This window comes from Rhinoderma darwinii, chromosome 7 (genome assembly GCF_050947455.1).
Source record: "Rhinoderma darwinii isolate aRhiDar2 chromosome 7, aRhiDar2.hap1, whole genome shotgun sequence".
Lineage (NCBI taxonomy): Eukaryota > Metazoa > Chordata > Amphibia > Anura > Rhinodermatidae > Rhinoderma > Rhinoderma darwinii.
Genome location: NC_134693.1, coordinates 122904887 through 122928431, shown reverse-complemented (window position 1 = coordinate 122928431; position 23545 = coordinate 122904887). Strand labels below are relative to the sequence as shown.

Sequence of the window (23545 nt, the reverse complement as noted above, 5' to 3'; positions counted from 1 at the left end):
CCCCCCCCCCCAAAGAAATAAATAATGATGTCACAAGTTAATATGAGTGAGGCTTGGGCTCCAAAGTAACTTTGAGTTGCTTGCTAGTCGCAGAATTACCCCAACCATGGTAGAGGTTCTTTGATATTATTTTTGTAAAATTCGTCCATGTTACGGTTGGTACTGGTAGGGGTTATGGGCCTTATTTATCAGACTGAGAGAAAACATGTTCTTGTTTCCCATAGCAACCAGTGTCTACATTTCATTTTTAGAGTGTTCTGATTGGTTGCTTTGGCCAATAAGGACCTTTTTTCTCTCAGTTTTCAAACCATTGGTCTCAGTGATCCAAACTGTCTCACAAAAACACTGCCCTTGTTGCCCATAGCAACCAATCGGCACTCAGCTTTCATTTTGTTAATTGCTCTGGAAAAGTAATAGCTGCACTGTGATTGGTTGCTTTGGACAACAAGGCCAGTTTTGATAAATTAGGCCCGATGACTAATGCAGACAAAAGTTGGAGGAGCTGATGATGGCAACCAATGAAATCACTGCTTTAATTTTCAAACATACACTAGAAAAATTAGAGAGAAAATTTAATTCGTTGACATGTTGCGATGGGCAATACCTTCACTTTTTGTCTGCAATGGTTAAAGCGAATATAAACAATAGTGTAATACAGAAAATATCGCACCTGTTGTGGAATCTTAAAGCGAACGTATGAACAAAGCTTCAGCATTTGCTCCATTTCTTCTGCAGTGGATGGGATAAGGGGAATTTTTTGGTTGTTGCCAGATTCCTTTAAGACATTCAGCTGCTTCAGGAATTTGCTGTCAGTAGGATATTGCAAACCTAGAAATAGAGAAATAAGAGGGGAAAAAACAGGACAGGTTGCTACAGTAAATATAAGCCACAATAAAAAAAAATTTTTATGAGTTTTACATTTTGCTAAAAATAATTTTTTTTTTTCTTGAGTGTATCCGTCTATGGCAAGCTTAAAGGAGTATTCCCCATCTTAAGAATTTATGACATATGCTGTAACTGCCTTATAGCTTCTGGAACGCTCATCTATTAGAAAAATGGGGGTTCCGGTGACCCCCATTTACCTATTCCCAGGCAGCTCTCTTCACTATAGTGTACCGGACCACGATTCCCCTGATCTACCATGTGCCACAGCAATTTTTGGCCAGCCATAACAATGCAATGTTATAAATTAAAGTAGTACTCGTAGCAGACTGTTCCCACCAAAGACAAAGTGGTGCCAACCCGAACTGTGCCCATGAAGAAGTTTAGACCAAACATAAGTGCCAACGAGGTAATAACATCAACCATGAACTGCATATCCCATTGTATCTACTACAAAGAATTGTGTAGCAGTGTTCATAAAATACTTCCAATCATATAGGAAACCTGACGCACCCATTATAAGTCAATGGGATCCATCAGGATCCGTTTCACAATGGATTTATCATAAATGTCATGGCTCTGTTAATGGAAGATATAACGTTAGTGTGAACGGAGACTAAAACAGACCTGCTAGTATAGATTTACATATTCTAATTATAAAATGCAGCTAAAAATCTCAGCTCGGTCATTTCAAGATTCATTCACTGATACAGAAGGGGGTACGTAGCTGTGACATCCTGATTCTAAAGATCCAGAAAACAGCGCACAACAGAAATAACTTTATATTACATGGTTACTTTTTTGGGTTTCATGACTAACCCGTTAGTGACTACCCATTAGTAATTTTATGGCGGCCACTAATTCCGGTGCAATAGCCTTTTTCCGGCGCTGCATCGGAGTAAATAATTAGAGCAGGGAGTAGTTAAATCTCCCTGCTCTCAGCTACCTCCGGTAGCTGAGGGCTGGGAGCTGCCCTGCTCGAATGGGCGAGATCGATATCAGTATCGATCTTGCCAGTTTAACCCCTCAGATGCGAAGCTCAATCGCGAGCGCCGCATCGGAGTGGTTTTGGAGGGTGGGAGAGGGCTCCCCCTCTCACCCCACCGGTACCCTGTCATACGATCGCAGGGTGTCGGTGGTTTCTATGGCAGTCGAGGGCCTAATAAAGGCCCCCAGGTCTGCCTCTAGTTAATGCCTGCTAGGCCATGCCAGAGGCATAGCCTAGGAGATGCCTGTCCGTTTTAGGGTATGTTCACACGGCCTATTTACGGACGTAATTCGGGCGTTTTTGCCCCGAATTACGTCTGAAAATAGCGCCTCAATAGCGCTGACAAACATCTGCCCATTGAAAGCAATGGGCAGACGTTTGTCTGTTCACACGAGGCGTATATTTACGCGCCGCTGTCAAATGACGGCGCGTAAATAGACGCCCGCGTCAAAGAAGTGACCTGTCACTTCTTTGGCCGTAATTGGAGCCGTTATTCATTGACTCCAATGAAGAGCAGCGCTAATTACGGCCGTAATTGACGCGGCGTTCAAGCGCCTGCACATGCCGGTACGGCTGAAATTACGGGGATGTTTTCAGGCTGAAACATCCCCGTAATTTCAGCCGTAACGGACGCCCTCGTGTGAACATACCCTTACACAGACAGGCAGTAATACACTGCAATACAGAAGTAGTGCAGTGTATTATAAAAGCAATCGGATGATCGCATAGTGAAGTCCCCTAGTGGGACTAGTAAAAAAATAAGTTTAACGAAGTTAATAATAAATCGATATAGATTGTCGAAATTGCAGTTTTTTCTATTCCCCCCCCCCCCCCAAAAAAAGTAAATCAATAAATGATATGTACCCCAAAATGGTGCTATTAAAAAACACAACTTGTCCCGCAAAAAACAAGACCTTATACAGCTATGTAGACGCAAAAATAAAAAAATGTATAGCTCTTTGATTGAGATGATGGAAAAACTTAAAAAAATAGCTTGGTCATTAGGGCTTAAAATAGGCTGGCCACTAAGGGGTTAAACACCTATAATAAAAACAAACAAACTAATAATTGACAAAGATTTAGTGATTATTCAGACGGGCGTAAAATAACTGACAGCACACTGACCCATGCAATTCAATGGGGCTATTCACACGTCTGTGTTTTTTCACGGAGCGTGTGTCTGTTGTGTGAAACTCACTGCATGTCCTATTTTGGTTCATTTTTGCGGACCAGGTCACCCATTAAAGTCTACGTATGTGTGGAAAACACGGACAACATCCGTGTGCTGTCCGTTTTTCATGCATCATTTGCTAAAGAAATTAGGAAAAAAACCAGGAAGTGCAGAAACACAGACATGAAAAACTGATGCCACACGGAACTGAAATGGATGAAATACGCTACTTTTTTGTGGACGCAAAACGGACACGCTCATTTGAATAAGGCTTTAAAGAAATAGGATATTTTATCCAACACACAGTAAATGCATTTACCTGCAGGGCAAATGAGAGTCAAGCTGGAGATGTCAGAGGGATAGTGCGAAGCATAAACCCCAGCGACACATCCCCCCATGGATGTACCGACAAGATGGAAAGGCTTCTTATTCAAATTGATGCTTTCAACAAACTGTAAAACAAGCAAAAATAACATTTAAATAATGAAAAAACGAATTTGTGGACTAACTCATGATCATCTAATGAATTTACGGGCTATGTGCACTTTTGCAAACAGTATTTTATGCAAATATTCTTCATTAAAAATATCCTGATGTTGTGTAGAAAGCTCCCATGCAGACCAATGTGTCTCCATGTCTACAGACTACAAACAAACCCTCTGTGTAGTCTGATCCAGCATTCATGTGTCATTCTCTTTTATCTGTCACCGACCACACAGGGTTTGTTTGTAGTCTGAAGTGAATGGGAGAAGCCTGTAATACTGTGAACGGCCGCTTCAAGCATGTCGGCGATTCACAGTGTGAGCAGTAAAGGAAATAAAGGGGCAGCAGCCCTAGTACGAGCGATCGGGCCCCTTCAAAATATTTGGTCAGCGGGGCCCCAGACCGATGAGTTATTGATGACCTATCCTGAGGAATTTCTTAGAACGGGAAAATCACTTTAAGGCCCCCTCAAATTGTGCCCTTGAATCCATCAAAGGGCCATCATTAGGCTAGGGCCAGACTAAGGGATATGCACAGGCACACACAAGGAATCGAGTAATGTAGTAGATGCAACACACTTCTAGCAGGGGAGAAATGAGTGATATGGGCCCCTAGGAATTCAAGGTCATGGGCCCTCCACAAAATATTAGCCATATGGTTTCAGTAAATAATATGCATTCACGAAGTGTACCTAAACTGTAAGGAGTGATGTAACAGACTAATGGGCTGTGGGCCCCCTCTGGTTATGGGACCTTTGACACTGCCCTATTGCCCGAATTGTCAGCTTGCCCTTGTAATGGAGCTCCATGCAGCGGTTTCTCCCTGCCTAATATTAAATAGTATATCAATGACAAGAATCATTTACTTAAATGAAGGCTTTGCTTTAATTTAATTTATTTGTTAAAGACTGGATTGTTTAGGGTATGTTCACACAGTTAGTGCTCTGGCACACGACCGAGATCGGGCCGTGAAAAACAATATGACTGTCGGCTGGATTTCCCGGCCCGACCAAGGTACAAGTGAACGGGACTCCTGGCATCATAGACATTTTAGGAGTCCGTGGGGACGAAGAGACTACTAGCATCATAAAATGTCTATGATGTCAGGAGTCACGATCACCTGTACAGTGGCCGGGCCAGGAAATTCAACCGACACTCAGACCATTGTTCACGGACCGAACTCGGTCGTGTGCAAGAGGTGTTGGGATTTTCCCTATGCAAATCCGCCTTGGATTTTAGAGATAATTTGTGGCAGAAGTCCGCAGCTGAAACTCAGATTATAGCCGCACATTGAGGGGATTATTCGCTCTATTGTAATTTATTGCAGCTATTAGGCAGAGAATCCGTGTCAATAATAAAGATGATGCAGACATTATTTCACCCAGATTTTTTTCCTGAGCATGAAATACCCCATTGACACGCATTGCCGGCGAAATGCCAGCGCATTCTGTCAGGATTTGAGTGCAGAATCCGTCCCTAAATCTTGACAGAATCCATATTATATGAATATGGCCTTATAGTGTAAATTGCAAAAACACTGGTTCATTTCCTATTTATTTCATTACTACTATTATAGTATTTTTATTTTTTATGCCTTTTCTATGTATAGCGGTTTATCTGACTGTGCGAACTGTGGAACACGTGTTACATAAAAATGAGGATTGTATATTGAACATTTAAAAGGGATTATTATATTTTTAAATCATCACGATTTTGTCTTTAGCTTTTTGATTCCTTCTATTAAGTGAAAAGATGAAGCAGATGGAATTTAATCATCTTACGCACACTGCATGACAGGGAAGATTTTAATCTATAAAGAATTAGAGAGCATTGGCATATCTCTAAAGACAGTGTGACATGTGTTTATCCGTAAGTGCAATCTATCAAAGTGCTATTAATGTGATTGTGTTGAGGTTTCCTCTTTCGCATTTACATTCGTGAAATACGTTATGCAACATTTTGCATAGATATCTAGCATCTGTCAAGGTTAGGGATTCAACTTTCCTCTGAAGATGCAGATTCCTTTTGCATTATAATACATGGCTAAAGTTCTAGATAATATATTGTATCAAAGATAAAGCGGGACCGAATGTCCTTACTTATAGTCCCAGAAATGATGTCGGTAATGAAGGTGACTATTATAAGCCCGTGTATGCAGTTACCTACAGTTGTACTAAGAAGTCCACAATTAAAGGGGTTCTCCATATTTATATAAGACTATAATAAATTGTACTTGCTAATATATTTCATTCATTTCGAATAAAATAAATTATTTGATTTTAATTCGTAATGTACGGTTAAAAATTCAGTCCCTGTGCACTGAACTTGCGGCTGCAAAGTTTACCGTTTTTGTTAACTACATTTTCCATACATAGTGCTGCTCCGAATGTGGGATTCATACATAGGGAGCAATGGGGCAGTATTATTATTTATTAATACTGTCCTAAAGTTAGGCCTGATTCACACGAGCGCTGTGCATCTCGGATGTGAAAAACTGCAGTTTTTCACGGCCGAGGTGCATCCGTGCTCAGCGCTGTGGGACGCGATGTCACGCATCCCCCATAGTTGAGAGTCTATGGAGAGATGCGTGATGTGTGAAAAGATAGGACATGTCCTATTTTCCCACGGACCCTTCACACGGTCCATTGAAACAGCGGCTGTGTGAACGGCCACATTGAATTACATAGGTCCGTGGGACGAGCGCTATTTCAATGGCCGTCCCACGGACGTTTAACACGTTCGTGTGAATCAGGCCTTAGACAGGATAAAACTAAACCAGACATGCAGAAACTGCACCAAATTTATCAGAATGGCGCTCGCTTTATGATAAGTTTGGCACATCTCACTAGATGATAGAAACTTTTTTTCTTTTTTATGCCACTTCTTGGATGGTATACTTTACACCAATATTTTGAGTGTATTCCGTTAATAAATTTGGCGCATCTTTTAGTCATGCCCCATTTTCAAAATTGTTGAGGGAAGCGTAAAAAGTGTCCAAAACACAAAACAAATGTAATGCACGCCATTCACAACACTTTTTTGGCGAAATATGTGACAGAATTCTGGTGCATTTGTAAATCTCCCCCAGTGCATTTTTCTCATCCATAAAGCAGACCTATCGGCAATAGGTAAGTAAACGAAAACTGCAGCCAAGGTCTCCAAGCATGCGGTTTCTAACTAAACCAAAATATTAGGAAGTATGATCATGTCTAGTTATTTCTGCCCTATTTAGATATCCCCCTCCAATTCAATAGAAATCATATTAGTTGAAGGTTTCGCCAGTGTTACTCTAGTGCGTTGCTTTTTAATTGACATGATATATAGTAGTCGTAGTCAGACACAGAGAGTTTTAACCCCATTGCCACTAGATCCTGGCTGTCATGTTGATGCTACCTTCCAAATCGGTTTACTATCTATTTGATTTTTCAGAAAGGGAAGCACAGGAAAGACAGGATCTGTGTCTCTACTGCCTTTGTTACTTGTTGTTGCATATATTGCTAATATCAGGAATCTTGTATTCAGGTGGCAATACAGATGTGACACCCAATATCTGGAAAAGGGCACACCAAGGACCTTGAGGCGCTTCATTATATATTACATACCTGATGTATTCTTTTGACCTGACCATTGAATGAATAGTCGTCTAAAGCGTAGCGTGTAGTTCCCTCATGTCCAGGCATATCCACACAAATCAGGTGTAAGTTTTTAGGAAGGAACTGTAAGACAGAAGGATAACATGTATGATTTAGGCAAGTAAGATTCAGACACATGTTTAGCATTGAGACTAGAGATTAAAGACTTACTGTGTTTGGTACCTCATGTCTGCCATCCTGGCACCATACAATAAAGCTGGTCATTAGCATGAGAGAAAATTTAGCCGAACCGGCCAATATCGACCGAAACGGCTGAGGATCTTATGTATATGGGGCCTTTCCACCTGTCCCCTAACTGTCAGAAATATCTCGTTCAGTGATTGGCAGATATATACCCACTGTGCTACAGGTGAAAATCAATAAATGAAAGGTGTATGCTGACGAGAAGTCTTTTTTATTTATTTTTGATTTTTGCAGAGTCCGTTCCCGTAAGTCCCATAGACTACAATGAAGAGAGATAGCTACTAGATGTCTCCTGCTTCTAACTCTTTTTTGATACCACTGCCTGCCTTCTACAGATAGGTGGGGGAGTCACAGAACTTCCGTCCTCCCTATAAGTAGAGGTCCCAGACATTTATGGGATAATCTATGAAAATACTATAAATGTCTCTGGTTGGAATATGCCTTTAACCCCCAGGGATGGCTGGTGAGACAAAATATAGAAGGTAAAACTGGTTACACCCACCTTGACTATGGCCAGCCACATATCTTTATGAGCAGAGAATCCATGTAACATAAGGATGGATGGCTTTGGCCCTGGTCGTCCTCGGGATGTGTAACAGAACTTGTAGTTCCCATGGCTGGCATATTTGACCTGCATCCCCAAAGCCCTGCGCCAGTACCTGCAACATAACCACAAGGTTTTTTTAGCATCAGTCTTAGGCCCCATGCACACGAACGTGCTTTTGCGGCCGCAATTCCCCCGAAAATCCACGGGAGAATTGCGGCCCCATTCATTCCTATGTGGCCATGCACACAACTGTGGTTTTCACGGTCCGTGCATGGCTCGGGAGCCCGCACCGCAGAAAGAACGGGCAAGTCTTATTACAGCCGTGTTCTGCGGTCCAGGCTCATTGAAAATAATGGCCGCGACCATGCGCATGGCCCGCGATTTGCGGGTGGCTCGCGGCTGACAGTCCGCTGCCGGCCGACCCGAAAATCACGGCCGTGCACATGGCTACGGTCGTGTGCATGAGGCCTTATTTCAAGGTTCTTGCTCAGAGCCAGATGACGGTCAACAAAGGCCATTTAAAATATGTTTTTTACACAAGCGGATTTATATTGAATTATTATATTATAGTTAAAGAGAAGCTCCGCCACTGGAGACACTTATATAACTTATCATCAGAATTTCTCTAGAATTAAACAATGGATCCATAGCAGAGAATTTACTAATATTTAAATGGTGATCAGAATAAGTAATAAATGTATGATCGCGGGGGGCTCCACTACTGGGACCCCCATGATCTCTAGAACAATCTCTAGTCCTGATTTTAAATGACTGTGGGGCCGAGTACCCATAGCCGTCATTCCCATAGACTTTGAATGGAGCGGCAACGCACATGCGCGACCGCCTCTCAAATTAAAATCCTCCTTACTTCGATCGCGCAGTGAGGAGTCCCAATGATCATACACCTATCACCTGTCCTGTGAAATAACACTATTGTTGCCCATTATATGACTAGTATTCTGCATTATTCAGCAGTTTTCCCCGCTGCAGGCTCTATCTTTAATTCTCAGTGAATGGGGCCTAGTGAATGGGGTCTAACTGCCATCATGTATTCTATACAATGCACACAGAGAGGAGAATCCTGCTCTCTTATCTCTATCTATCACATACGTAGAAGCTGCTGCAGTATGGATGAGATTATACAAGAGTAATAAACAGTGTAGCTGAGAATCGAGCACTGGGGTGAGATATAACTCTTACAAGGAAGCTGCAGCCTGTCTGCGTGTGTTTTTCTCACTCTGCTCCTGCTCGCATTCCCCACCCCATAGACTTCTATGAGGAGACAGGTTAAGCAATAAATTTAGAGTGAGCAGTTAGGAGGGGGGGGGGGGGGGGTGGGGGGCTGATAAGTGGAAAAAGAGGCATTATTCTCTAATAAGATGTATTACAAAGTTTCTTATATTCACTTGTACTATTGATTTATGCAAAGTTTGTTGAAGAGTTAGTTACCATTTAAAGAGGACCTGTCATGTCCGAAAAAAATGTTAAATTGAAGCCATACCTGGATTCCCGCCTTCCCCCTGAATCCGGCGCTGTTTTTTAATCTCTCTACAGGCCTCTGTCAAAGTATCTTAGGACATACCTCACAACTTTCAAGTATCGGAAAGAGGGAAGTTTTTTCCTTTTAAGCCATGCCTCTAATCCCGCCCATATACACCCGGTTCAGCTCACACAGTATCATGCTCCCATAGTGCCTCCCACACAGTATAATGCCAAATAGCTGCCCCCAAACAGAATAATGCCAAATAGCTGCTAACATACAGAATAATGTCCCCGTAGCTGCCACGATATAGTATAATGCCCCCATAGATGCACCCACATTATAAAGCCTGAACAGGTGCCCCCATACGGAATAATTCCCACACCAATGCCCTCATGCTGTATAATACCCAAACAGACTCCCCCATGCTGTATAATGCCCACAGATGCCCCCATGCAGTATAATGCCCAAACAAATCCCCCCATACAGCATAATGCCCCCCATAGCTGCCCCATACAGTATAATGCCCACACAGATGCCCCATACAGTATAATGCCCACAAAGATGCAATCATACAGTATAATGCCCCATAGCCATCCCCATACAGTATAATGCCCCATAGCTGCCCCTATACACTATAATGCCCATAGCTGCCCCATACAGTATAATGCCCTCACAGCTGCCTCATACAGTATAATGCCCTCACAGTTGCCCCATACAGTACAATGCCCCTATAGACTCCCTCATACAGTATAATGCCCCCATAGCTGCCCTATAATGCCATAATGCTGCCTTCATACAGTATAATGCCGCCTTAGCTGCCCCTAGTGCTAGTGCCCACATATAAAATGCCTGTGCCCATGTAGATAGCACCACAGTGTCCCCTGTAGATAGTGCCTCTATATAGGGCCACAGTGCCCATGTAGATAGTGCTACCCGCCTCTGTAGATAGAGCAGTTAGGGCTCCCTCTAGGAGCAGAATCCCCAGACAGAGCATTGGCAACGCTCTGGCAGGGGATTCCGCTTCTGGAGTAGCCACCGACGTCACCGTCCATATACGGACAGTGACGTCAAGGGCTTCCCTGGGCTCAGCGCTTAAAGAGGCTCTGTCACCAGATTTTGCAACCCCTATCTGCTATTGCAGCAGATAGGCGCTGCAATGTAGATTACAGTAACGTTTTTATTTTTAAAAAACGAGCATTTTTGGCCAAGTTATGACCATTTTCGTATTTATGCAAATGAGGCTTGCAAAAGTACAACTGGGCGTGTTGAAAAGTAAAAGTACAACTGGGCGTGTATTATGTGCGTACATCGGGGAGTGTTTACTACTTTTACTAGCTGGGCTTTCTGATGAGAAGTATCATCCACTTCTCTTCAGAATGCCCAGCTTCTGGCAGTGCAGATCTGTGACGTCACTCACAGGTCCTGCATCGTGTCGGCACCAGAGGCTACAGTTGATTCTGCAGCAGCATCAGCATTTGCAGGTAAGTAGCTACATCGACTTACCTGCAAACGCCGATGCATCTGCAGAATCATCTGTAGCCTCTGGTGCCGACACGATGCAGGACCTGTGAGTGACGTCACAGATCTGCACTGCCAGAAGCTGGGCGTTGTGAAGAGAAGTGGATGATACTTCTATACACAACGCCCAGCTAGTAAAAGTAGTAAACACGCCCCGATGTACGCACATAATACACGCCCAGTTGTACTTTTACTTTTCAACACACCCACTTGGACTTTTGCAAGCCTCATTTGCATAAATACGAAAATGGTCATAACTTGGCCAAAAATGCTCGTTTTTTAAAAATAAAACCGTTACTGTAATCTACATTGCAGCGCCGATCTGCTGCAATAGCAGATAGGGGTTGCAAAATCTGGTGACAGAGCCTCTTTAAAGTAGCGCTGTGCCCTGGGAGTCCTTGACAAGTGGAGGAGTTCCCTCTGCTCCTCCACTCTGTACTAATGGTTCCCTGCTTCAGTATTGGGTTCAACTGTAACTGCATCCTTAGTACGAAGATACATTTGACACCGGGAAATACCACCGGCCGCCTGGGACAGCGGAACATCGCCCGGAAACCGGGACTGTCCCGCTGAATCCAGAAAGGTTGGGAGGAACGTCTTAGATCACGTTGACGCTGTGTGGTGGAGACCGCTTAATTGTCAATTTATTCATAGATTCGCATATACGGTAGGTGGCTGAAATTAACAGGGCTGATTGCGGGTGAACAGAGGCCTGTGGAGAGGGAAGAAAATAAATTTGCTGCAATCGGAAACGCGGGAATCCAGGTATAGCTGCAATTTAACGTTTTGAGGACATGACAGGTCCTCCCCAGAGTGAAAATCCAACCTTAAACATTTTGTTCAATCAATATAAATAGGTCAAAAATTCTGTTCTGATTAATTTCTTAACATATCTTTATAGCGATCAAAGCTCAGTTTTGTTTTTCTGATGCGGAGCTCCAAATCCCCTGCATGGACATACAGTATAGTTCAATTTTAAAATTCTGTCTGCCCTCACCCCTCACTAGTGGGAGCTCAAGAGCATACTGCACACTGTTTATACAGACAGTATACAGTAAGATCAACATAGTGGTGGCTGCAGGCAACTCCGACTGCTATAAAGATATATATGAAATGAATCAGCAAAAAAATGTTTGACCTAAAAATCAACATGGTGTTAAAAGGTGGACATTCTGCAATTTATGGCTTGTACATCATGCAAAAAAATGTCTGTAAGCTAAACAGCTGATAGATGATATGGTAGAAGTCTTACCAGTAATAAATTTTGATGAGCGCAGCCGGCCAAAGGTAGAAAGAGGTCACAAAAGCCAGTATTGGGATAGCCAAGGTCCCGCCGGCAATGAGGAACATGTTCAGTACATCCAGGTCCATGTTCCTTCTGGTCAGAACCCGCCTGAAAGAAGTAAAAGGAGAAATTTTGAGTCATAAGTACTCAGGTCTCATGTGTAGATGCTGCAGAACCTTTAGCTGTTGAAGAAATTCTATAAAAACATGCAGAAATATAGGGTCTATGGTACCCCTGCAGATCGATCAACAGACTACAGTCTTCCCATCACAGGGCTCCAGGGTACAGTCTGTCATAAAACAGCCCATGCCTGCTGATGACGATGACCTGCATCTGAAGAGCAAGAAATGGTTAACCCCTCAGAGAGAGGTTCCAATTATACATTATACAGTATTAAAGGGGTTGTACATGACTTGCCTAAGTAGAGTCGTGTGTTAGTGAACCTTCCCTTATCCCTTCCTATCCCTTCACCCCCACCTTTGAGAAAAGACACGTGACACCGAGGTTGGATGTGAAATGGCCACAGCAGCCGTTTATTAATTTTCATAGTTTTATAAAATGCAATTTTGATCCGAAACATTCGGATAACTAATTAGGAATCCAACCAGAGAATTCCTCCTAATAATTCACATGACCCAACATGGGTCAGAATCATAAATAACAATTAACGTTAACATTAATCCGAGCAGGGGAAGTCCTTGAAGCCATTTTTAGATATTCTTTTTTACCTCGAGTTAGCCATCTGCAACACCACCAACACATTACCTCCAGCCGTAAACCAGCTCGGAGGCACCGCTCACATCTTCAGATGGCTACAACCACCAGAAGACCACTTCAAAGGGATAACACCCTATGAAGTCTTCAAACCATGTACCTTTTTTGGGGGACGCATACCCCCGATGCGACCCCCCCACCATTTCGTACTGACCGACCTCAAGGACTCCCCCCGCCAGCTGCTATGACACCTGGACCTGCTCCGAATGAAAATAAAACAAAATGTTAGATAAGCACACAGTAAAACAAAACAATCATAGACGAACTAACATAAAGACCATATGGGACAAACCAAACAAAGGGCGGGATGGTGGGAGCTTATGAAAATACGTGTTTCTCCTCCCGCTGCTTCCGACTCAATGCCGAAAATAGCGGGAAGACTGGTAACGTCCCCTAACTCCTCCCTACCTCTCGTCTACCTCCCCCTGCATCTCCCTCTTGTTAACCCTTTCCCTACTAGGTCCCGTCATGGAGGCTTACCCCTGAAGCCCTGCGGGCTGCGTCCAGCCTCTTCTTGACTTGCCTAAGTAGAGTCGTGTGTTATTGAACCTTCACTTATCCCTTCTTTTTTCCCACCCCTACCTTTGAGAAAAGACACGTGACACCGAGGTTGGATGTGAAATGGCCACAGCAGCCGTTTATTAATTTTCATAGTTTTATAAAATGCAATTTTGATCCGAAACATTCGGATAACTAATTAGGAATCCAACCAGAGAATTCCTCCTAATAATTCACATGACCCAACATGGGTCAGAATCATAAATAACAATTAACGTTAACATTAATCCGAGCAGGGGAAGTCCTTGAAGCCATTTTTAGATATTCTTTTTTTACCTCGAGTTAGCCATCTGCAACACCACCAACACATTACCTCCAGCCGTAAACCAGCTCGGAGGCACCGCTCACCTCTGCAAATGGCTCCAACCACCAGAAGACCACTTCAAAGGGATAACACCCTATGAAGTCTTCAAACCATGTACCTTTTTTGGGGGACGCATACCCCCGATGAGACCCCCCCACCATTTCGTACTGACCGACCTCAAGGACTCCCCCCGCCACAGCGAAACAGGCCTTGACCACCTTAAGCCTGTGAGTTCCGCCACACCACCACCACCCTTTCAATTCCTTCTGCTATTGCCAGACTCCACAGATCAATCCCAACCTCGGTCAGATGAACCCCATCACTCCTCCAGTAGTTCCCCACTCCTGACTCCAAATCCCTGTGCCGCACACAAATGCCCCCATTCTTGGCCACAAAATGGGACACCGCCCTATTTACTTTGATGCGAGCCTTATTGACCCTCTCCACTGACCTAGCCAGCCGCCAATACTTCCTTGGAACAATGTCAGACCACACTATCACTAAGCCGGGATAAGAAACCCACAAACACAACATATCGTGTTTGATATCCCGCACCAACTCACGAAAGGGGCGAACCCCCAAATCATTTCCACCCACGTGCAACACCAAGACTTCTGGAACCCTATCCAGCCGAGAGTATGTCTGAAATTCCGCTAACACCCTGCTCCACAACATACCTCTAAATCCCAGCCAATGCAAAACCGCGTCCTGCCGCGGAATGCGCAGCTGGCGACTGTCAGGGCGGACGTCCGCCCTCAAAGCCCCCCAATGCACGTAAGAGTGGCCCAACAACCACACAAGACACGGAAGCTGATCTGAAACGGAAAAGAAAGTTAAATACAAGCACACAAACTTTTTTCACCCACTAACAACATGACTCATAACAAATGGGGGCGCACGTAGGACCTAAACCTGTTGGACTCCCAACGGCCAATGCGCCGCACCCCCTCGTCATCCAGCCCCCAGCGCCCCGCCTCGGTTGCTGCGCCAATCCTGAAGGAATGAGATGAGTAAGGGCCCGCCGCGACGCCGACCGCCGCCAAGCATTTTTTAAATACTACGCCAAATTGATATCTGGGCAAGAATGACCCATCCTCGTGACATAGCAACGGCAACTCGGGAGACCCCACCTGTGGTTTAAAAACACGCATGCAAGTGACCGGACACATCGCCGATCCCGGGAGGGCAAACACAACTATCCGCTTTCCTTTACCCAGTTGGTCAGTTTTTGACCGCCGCAACCATACCTCGAGCCTATCCCCATATAGGCACACCTCCTCCAGTCTCAACCCCCCTGCCCGCTTGGTACTAGGTGAAACCAGCTCGCCAATTCTAAGTGCCCCAAAGAACGCTAAGGAAAATGCTAACTGAAATAACTCCACCTCGGACGAAGAACGACAGACAGATACTAGCGATACGCCCAAAGAGATAAGAGAAAACGACACGGGCCTTCTACAATCCGCTTCGACCCGACCTCGACGCAGACCCTTTAAAGCCTGTCCCACTAAAAATTCCTTAGACACATCCCGAAAGCCCCGCAACTTAAAACCAAAAGCCAACGCAGAAATGAAACGATTGACCTTTGCCAACGAAAACCCCGCCTCCCAGGCGTCCCCCAAACAGTACAAAAGTGCCACCAACCTGTCTTGATCCGTGCTGACATTACCCAACTCTCTTACCCACTCATCCCACTGCTTCCAACAAGCAGAATAAGCACTCCACGTCGTACGTGCCAATGACCTTTCCACCAATCGCTCTACGGGACCGAAACCAGATCCCAGAGATGTTCCGGACAAGCCAAACCGAGACGCTCCGCTCCCGGTGCCAATTGACTAAATCGATCCCACTGCGAGCGAGAAAGAGCATCAGCGATACAATTCCGTACCCCCGGCACATGTACCGCCACCACCCACGCGTTCAAAGACAAACACACCAAAACTAAATGTCGCAACAACTGAACTACCGGAGGAGAGGATGCAGTGATGTTATTAATGGCCAGCACACCCCCATGTTGTCACAGTAAAAACAAACCAACCAAAGCGCAATATCCTTCTGGTCCCACCGAATCGCCGGCCGAACCGCCTTTCGCTGACGGAATTGCTCATCGTACCTTAACCACGCCTGCCCCCCGTATGCCCTGTGAGCTTCCCCGATGGCATCAAAATAGCAAAATAACGCCGAGCAATTTTCCGGCGCCTTCTCTCCGATCACGCTGGCTAATATGGCAAACGCCTGTGACCAATTGACGAACGTCTGCGGGATAAGCCTATACCGCCGACGTTCCTCCTCCTCCTTCTTACTCTCGTCCCGCTTGCCTTTATCCAAATTGAATTTAGCAAGCGGCAGAAGAGAAAAAATCTCCACATACTCGTCCTTCCAGATCCGCTCGCGGACCTCCTGTTTTAAGTGCGCCCCCAACGGACCTTCGAAGCAAACATACACCTCGCCACGAGCACGATCATCAAGACGCACCCTATCGCCGTCTTTTTGCGCCTCGGTCTGCACTGATACCGCGACCGCCTCCTTAGACGCCGCCAGCCCTTCCACAATCCCGGGACGCGATTGTAACGATCCAACCTCCCGGGGACCTGGATACGGCAAAGAAGGAGTTATGCACTCACCGGGCTGCACAGGCGCGGTGTTCCCGTCAGCCAGACCATCCTGACCTCGCCGAAAATCGTCCAATTCGCCTTCTTCCAGATCCTCTCTCGCAGACGACTGGCCATCCCAGATGGGCCGGCCACCTGCCGCCCGACCCAGACTTCCGACCGGACCTGTTGCCTCGTCGCCGCTGCAGATCTAGGCGTCGTCCTCGACGGTCTCGAGGAAGCCTGCCCCCTGGCCGGAACATCCCCATGCGGGGCGGCCGTAGACTGTTCTCCGGTTCTTGCATCCGATGGAGGAGGGGTGACAGGGAGCCCGGCCTGCGACCCCCTGTTTACCGCCGGACCTCGTCGCGGCTAGGGATTCCTGCCAGGACGCAGGGCCTGGGAAGAGGCGGCCCTCCCAGCTGCCTGGCCTGCAGCGTCCTTTGAAGGGCTCCCCTTGCGACGCCGTGTCCGCGGGACCACCTCCGGGCTGAGGCGTTCTGGAGGGCGGGACCGCCGGGAGCGACGGGGAGACCCGGCCCGAGCCACCGTCGCCCCTGACGACGCTCTCTGCCTCATGCGAGCAGGAGCGCGTGTTGCCAACTCCCCCCCGCCGCCACAGTACTAGCACTAGGGAGGGGGCCGGGGGAGGGGAGCCTGTCCCCCTGAACAACAGACCTCGAGCGCCGGGCCTGGCGTGGAGGCGATTCAGCCCCCGGGATCCTTGACAGTGCAGCCACGGTCTCCTCTAGCCAGCCGGGACCGTGGAATGCAGCTGCCGCACGCAGCTGCTCGAGCATGCCGACCTCCGACATGGCAGGTAAGCACAGAGCGGGGCAGCAGTGGGAGCTTATGAAAATACGTGTTTCTCCTCCCGCTGCTTCCGGCTCAATGCCGAAAACAGCGGGAAGACTGGTAACGTCCCCTAACTCCTCCCTACCTCTCGTCTACCTCCCCCTGCATCTCCCTCTTGTTAACCCTTTCCCTACTAGGTCCTGTCATGGAGGCTTCCCCCTGAAGCCCTGCAGGCTGCGTCCAGCCTCTTCTGGATTACAAAAATATAGTTGCCTTCTGAAAACAGCACCAAACCTGTCCACAGCTTGTGTGTGGTATTGCAGCTTAGTTCCATTCATTTTAATGGTGCTGAAATGCAATACCACACACAGCCTATGTACAGGTGTGGCACGGTTTCTGTAAGAAAGCTGCCATGTTTTTCTTATTTTGTTCCACCCCTTTCAGGAATTGCTATTTATGCAATGCGCTAGGTTTTTTGTGTCTTTTTACACACGGTACATATTCACCCACCTTATAAAACCTGTATGCATGAGCTGACAGCCAGGCTATTACTTACGGCACGGTCATCAGTTTACTGTGCAATATACAATATGCAGCAATATAAGACTGTAGATCTACAAGTACCATAGTAATTTGCAGAATGCAGAGACTGGTAGTCTGCGGATATATCTTCTATGTAGTGATACTGATTATAGCCAAATAAGCTATATGCATTCTGTGCCACGCTACTACTATATGAATTATGTGCCACGCTACTACTGTATGCATTTTGTGCCACGCTACTACTATATGAATGTGCCACGCTACTACTATATGCATTCTGTGCCACGCTACTACTATATGCATTCTGTACCCCGCTACGACTATATGCATTCTGTGCCACGCTACTATATGCATTCTGTGCCATGCTACTACTATATGAATTCTGTGCCACACTACTACTATATGCATTCTGTGCCACGCTACAACTATATGCATTCTGTGCCACGCTACTACTATATGCATTTTGTGCCACGCTACTACTATATGAATTCTGTGCCACGCTACTACTATATGAATTCTGTGCCACGCTACTACTATATGCATTATGTGCCACGCTACTACTATATGCATTATGTGCCACGCTACTATTATGTCACACACTACTACTATATGCATTATGTGCCATGCTACTACAATATGCAGTCTGTGCCACACTACTACTATATGCATTCTGTGCCACAATACTACTGTATGCATTCTGTGCCACAATACTACTATATGCATTCTGTGCCACGCTACTACTATATGCATTCTGTGCCACGCTACTGCTATATGCATACTCTGCCACGCTACTACTATATGCATTCTGTGCCACGCTACTACTATATGCATTCTCTGCCACGCTACTACTATATGCATTCTCTGCCGCACTACTACTAAATGCATTCTGTGCCACACTACTGCTATATGCATTCTGTGCCATGCCGCTACTATATTAATTCAGTGCCACGCTACTACTATATGCATTTTGTACCACGCTACTACTATATGCATTCTGTGTCACGCTACTACTATATGAATTCTGTGCCAAGCTACTGCCATATGCATTCTGTGCCACGCTACTATTATATGAATTCTGTGCCACGCTACTACTAGATGCATTCTGTTCCACGCTACTACTATATGCATTCTGTGCCACGCTACTACTATATGCATTCTGTGCCACGCTACTACTATATGCATTCTGTGCCACGCTACTACTATATGCATTCTGTGCCGCGCTACTACTATATGCATTCTGTGCCACGCTACTACTATATGCATTCTGTGCCACGCTACTACTATATGCATTCTGTGCCACGCTACTACTATATGCATTCTGTGCCACGCTACTACTATATGAATTCTGTGCCACGCTACTACTATATGCATTCTGTGCCATGCTACTACTATATGCATTATGTGCCACGCTACTATATGCATTATGTGCCACGCTGCTACTATATGCATTCTGTGTCACGCTACTACTATATGCATTCTGTGTCACGCTACTACTATATGCATTCTGTGCACCGCTACTACTATATGCATTCTGTGCCACGCTACTACTATATGCATTCTGTGCCACGCTACTACTATATGCATTATGTGCCACGCTACTACTATATGCATTATGTGCCACGCTACTATTATGTCACACACTACTACTATATGCATTATGTGCCATGCTACTACAATATGCAGTCTGTGCCACACTACTACTATATGCATTCTGTGCCACAATACTACTGCATGCATTCTGTGCCACAATACTACTATATGCATTCTGTGCCACGCTACTACTATATGCATTCTGTGCCACGCTACTGCTATATGCATACTCTGCCACACTACTACTATATGCATTCTGTGCCACGCTACTACTATATGCATTCTCTGCCACGCTACTACTATATGCATTCTCTGCCACGCTAATACTATATGCATTCTCTGCCGCACTACTACTATATGCATTCTGTGCCATGCCGCTACTATATTAATTCAGTGCCACGCTACTACTATATGCATTCTGTACCACGCTACTACTATATGCATTCTGTGTCACGCTACTACTATATGAATTCTGTGCCAAGCTACTGCCATATGCATTCTGTGCCACGCTACTATTATATGAATTCTGTGCCACGCTACTACTAGATGCATTCTGTTCCACGCTACTACTATATGCATTCTGTGCCACGCTACTACTATATGCATTCTGTGCCACGCTACTACTATATGCATTCTGTGCCACAATACTACTATATGCATTCTGTGCCACGCTACTACTATATGCATTCTGTGCCACGCTACTGCTATATGCATACTCTGCCACGCTACTACTATATGCATTCTGTGCCACGCTACTACTATATGCATTCTCTGCCACACTACTACTATATGCATTCTCTGCCACGCTACTACTATATGCATTCTCTGCCGCACTACTACTAAATGCATTCTGTGCCACACTACTGCTATATGCATTCTGTGCCATGCCGCTACTATATTAATTCAGTGCCACGCTACTACTATATGCATTCTGTACCACGCTACTACTATATGCATTCTGTGTCACGCTACTACTATATGAATTCTGTGCCAAGCTACTGCCATATGCATTCTGTGCCACGCTACTATTATATGAATTCTGTGCCACGCTACTACTAGATGCATTCTGTTCCACGCTACTACTATATGCATTCTGTGCCACGCTACTACTATATGCATTCTGTGCCACGCTACTACTATATGCATTCTGTGCCACGCTACTACTATATGCATTCTGTGCCACGCTACTACTATATGCATTCTGTGCCACGCTACTACTATATGCATTCTGTGCCACGCTACTACTATATGCATTCTGTGCCACGCTACTACTATATACATTCTGTGCCATGCTACTACTATATGCATTCTGTGCCACGCTACTACTATATGCATTCTGTGCCATGCTACTACTATATGCATTCTGTGCCATGCTACTACTATATGCATTATGTGCCACGCTACTATATGCATTATGTGCCACGCTGCTACTATATGCATTCTGTCACGCTACTACTATATGCATTCTGTGTCACGCTACTACTATATGCATTCTGTGCACCGCTACTACTATATGCATTCTGTGCCACGCTACTACTATATGCATTCTGTGCCACGCTACTACTATATGCATTATGTGCCACGCTACTACTATATGCATTATGTGCCACGCTACTATTATGTCACACACTACTACTATATGCATTATGTGCCATGCTACTACAATATGCAGTCTGTGCCACACTACTACTATATGCATTCTGTGCCACAATACTACTGTATGCATTCTGTGCCACAATACTACTATATGCATTCTGTGCCACGCTACTACATGCATTCTGTGCCACGCTACTGCTATATGCATACTCTGCCACGCTATTACTATATGCATTCTCTGCCACGCTACTACTATATGCATTCTCTGACACGCTACTACTATATGCATTCTCTGCCGCACTACTACTAAATGCATTCTGTGCCACACTACTGCTATATGCATTCTGTGCCATGCCGCTACTATATTAATTCAGTGCCACGCTACTGCCATATGCATTCTGTGCCACGCTACTATTATATGAATTCTGTGCCACGCTACTACTAGATGCATTCTGTTCCACGCTACTACTATATGCATTCTGTGCCACGCTACTACTATATGCATTCTGTGCCACGCTACTACTATATGCATTCTGTGCCACGCTACTACTATATGCATTCTGTGCCACGCTACTACTATATACATTCTGTGCCACGCTACTACTATATGCATTCTGTGCCATGCTACTACTATATGCATTCTGTGCCATGCTACTACTATATGCATTATGTGCCACGCTACTATATGCATTATGTGCCACGCTGCTACTATATGCATTCTGTGTCACGCTACTACTATATGCATTCTGTGTCACGCTACTACTATATGCATTCTGTGCACCGCTACTACTATATGCATTCTGTGCCACGCTACTACTATATGCATTCTGTGCCACGCTACTACTATATGCATTCTGTGCCACGCTACTACTATATGGATTCTGTGCCACGCTACTACTATATGCATTCTGTGCTACGCTACTACTATATACATTCTGTGCTACGCTACTACTATATGCATTCTGTGTCACACTACTACTATATGCATTCTGTGCCACGCTACTACTATATGCATTCTGTGCCACGCTACTACTATATGCATTCTGTGCCACGCTACTACTATATGCATTCTGTGCCACACTACTACTATATGCATTCTGTGCCACGCTACTACTATATGCATTCTGTGCCATGCTACTACTATATGCATTCTGTGTCACGCTGCTACTACTATATGCATTCTGTGCCACGCTACTACTATATGCATTCTCTGCCACGCTACCACTATATGCATTCTCTGCCACGCTACCACTATATGCATTCTGTGCCACGCTACCACTATATGCATTCTGTGCCACGCTACTACTATATGCATTCTGTGCCATGCTACTACTATATGCATTCTGTGCCATGCTACTACTATATGAATTCTGTGTCACGCTGCTACTACTATATGCATTCTGTGCCATGCTACTACTATATGCATTCTGTGCCATGCTACTACTCTATGCATTCTCTGCCACGCTACCACTATATGCATTCTCTGCCACGCTACTACTATATGCATTCTGTGCCACGCTACTACTATATGCATTCTGTGCCACGCTACTACTATATGAATTCTGTGTCACGTTACTACTATATGCATTCTGTGCCACGCTACTACTATATGCATTCTGTGCCACGCTACTACTATATGCATTCTGTGCCATGCTACTACTATATGCATTCTGTGCCATGCTACTACTATATGAATTCTGTGTCACGCTGCTACTACTATATGCATTCTGTGCCATGCTACTACTATATGCATTCTGTGCCATGCTACTACTCTATGCATTCTCTGCCACGCTACCACTATATGCATTCTCTGCCACGCTACTACTATATGCATTCTGTGCCACGCTACTACTATATGCATTCTGTGCCACGCTACTACTATATGAATTCTGTGTCACGTTACTACTCTATGCATTCTGTGCCACGCTACTACTATATGCATTCTGTGTCACGCTACTACTATATGCATTCTGTGTCACGTTACTACTATATGCATTCTGTGCCACGCTACTACTATATGCATTCTGTGCCACGCTACTACTATATTAATTCTGTGCCACACTACTACTATATGCATTCTGTGCCACAATACTACTCTATGCATTCTGTGCCACAATACTACTCTATGCATTCTCTGCCACGCTACCACTATATGCATTCTGTGCCACAATACTACTCTATGCATTCTCTGCCACGCTACCACTATATGCATTCTGTGCCACGCTACTACTATATGCATTCTGTGCCACGCTACTACTATATGCATTCTGTGCCACAATACTACTCTATGCATTCTCTGCCACGCTACTACTATTTGCATTCTGTGCCACAATACTACTCTATGCATTCTCTGCCACGCTACCACTATATGCATTCTGTGCCACGCTATTACTATATGCATTCTGTGCCACGCTACTACTCTATGCATTCTGTGCCACGCTACTACTATATGCATTCTGTGCCACGCTACTACATGCATTCTGTGCCACGCTACTACTATATGCATTCTGTGCCACGCTACTACTATATGAATTCTGTGCCACGCTACTACTATATGAATTCTGTGTCACGTTACTACTATATGCATTCTGTGTCACGCTACTAC

At 45.1% G+C, this 23545-nt stretch overlaps 1 protein-coding gene across 3 annotated transcripts in view; it reads right to left on the bottom strand.

The window, feature by feature from the left end:
• ABHD6 (abhydrolase domain containing 6, acylglycerol lipase) overlaps positions 1–23545 on the bottom strand; it is a 40283-nt gene that overhangs the window by 11695 nt on the left and 5043 nt on the right. For all 3 annotated transcript variants that reach the window (XM_075832386.1, XM_075832385.1, XM_075832388.1), the window contains exons 2-6: positions 12160–12300; positions 7862–8018; positions 7126–7239; positions 3361–3493; positions 671–828 (exon numbers count right to left, since the gene is read on the bottom strand). In XM_075832386.1, coding sequence (XP_075688501.1) covers positions 671–828; positions 3361–3493; positions 7126–7239; positions 7862–8018; positions 12160–12278 — 681 coding nt within the window. In that variant the 5' untranslated portion in view covers positions 12279–12300. The remainder of the gene's footprint in view (positions 1–670; positions 829–3360; positions 3494–7125; positions 7240–7861; positions 8019–12159; positions 12301–23545) is intronic.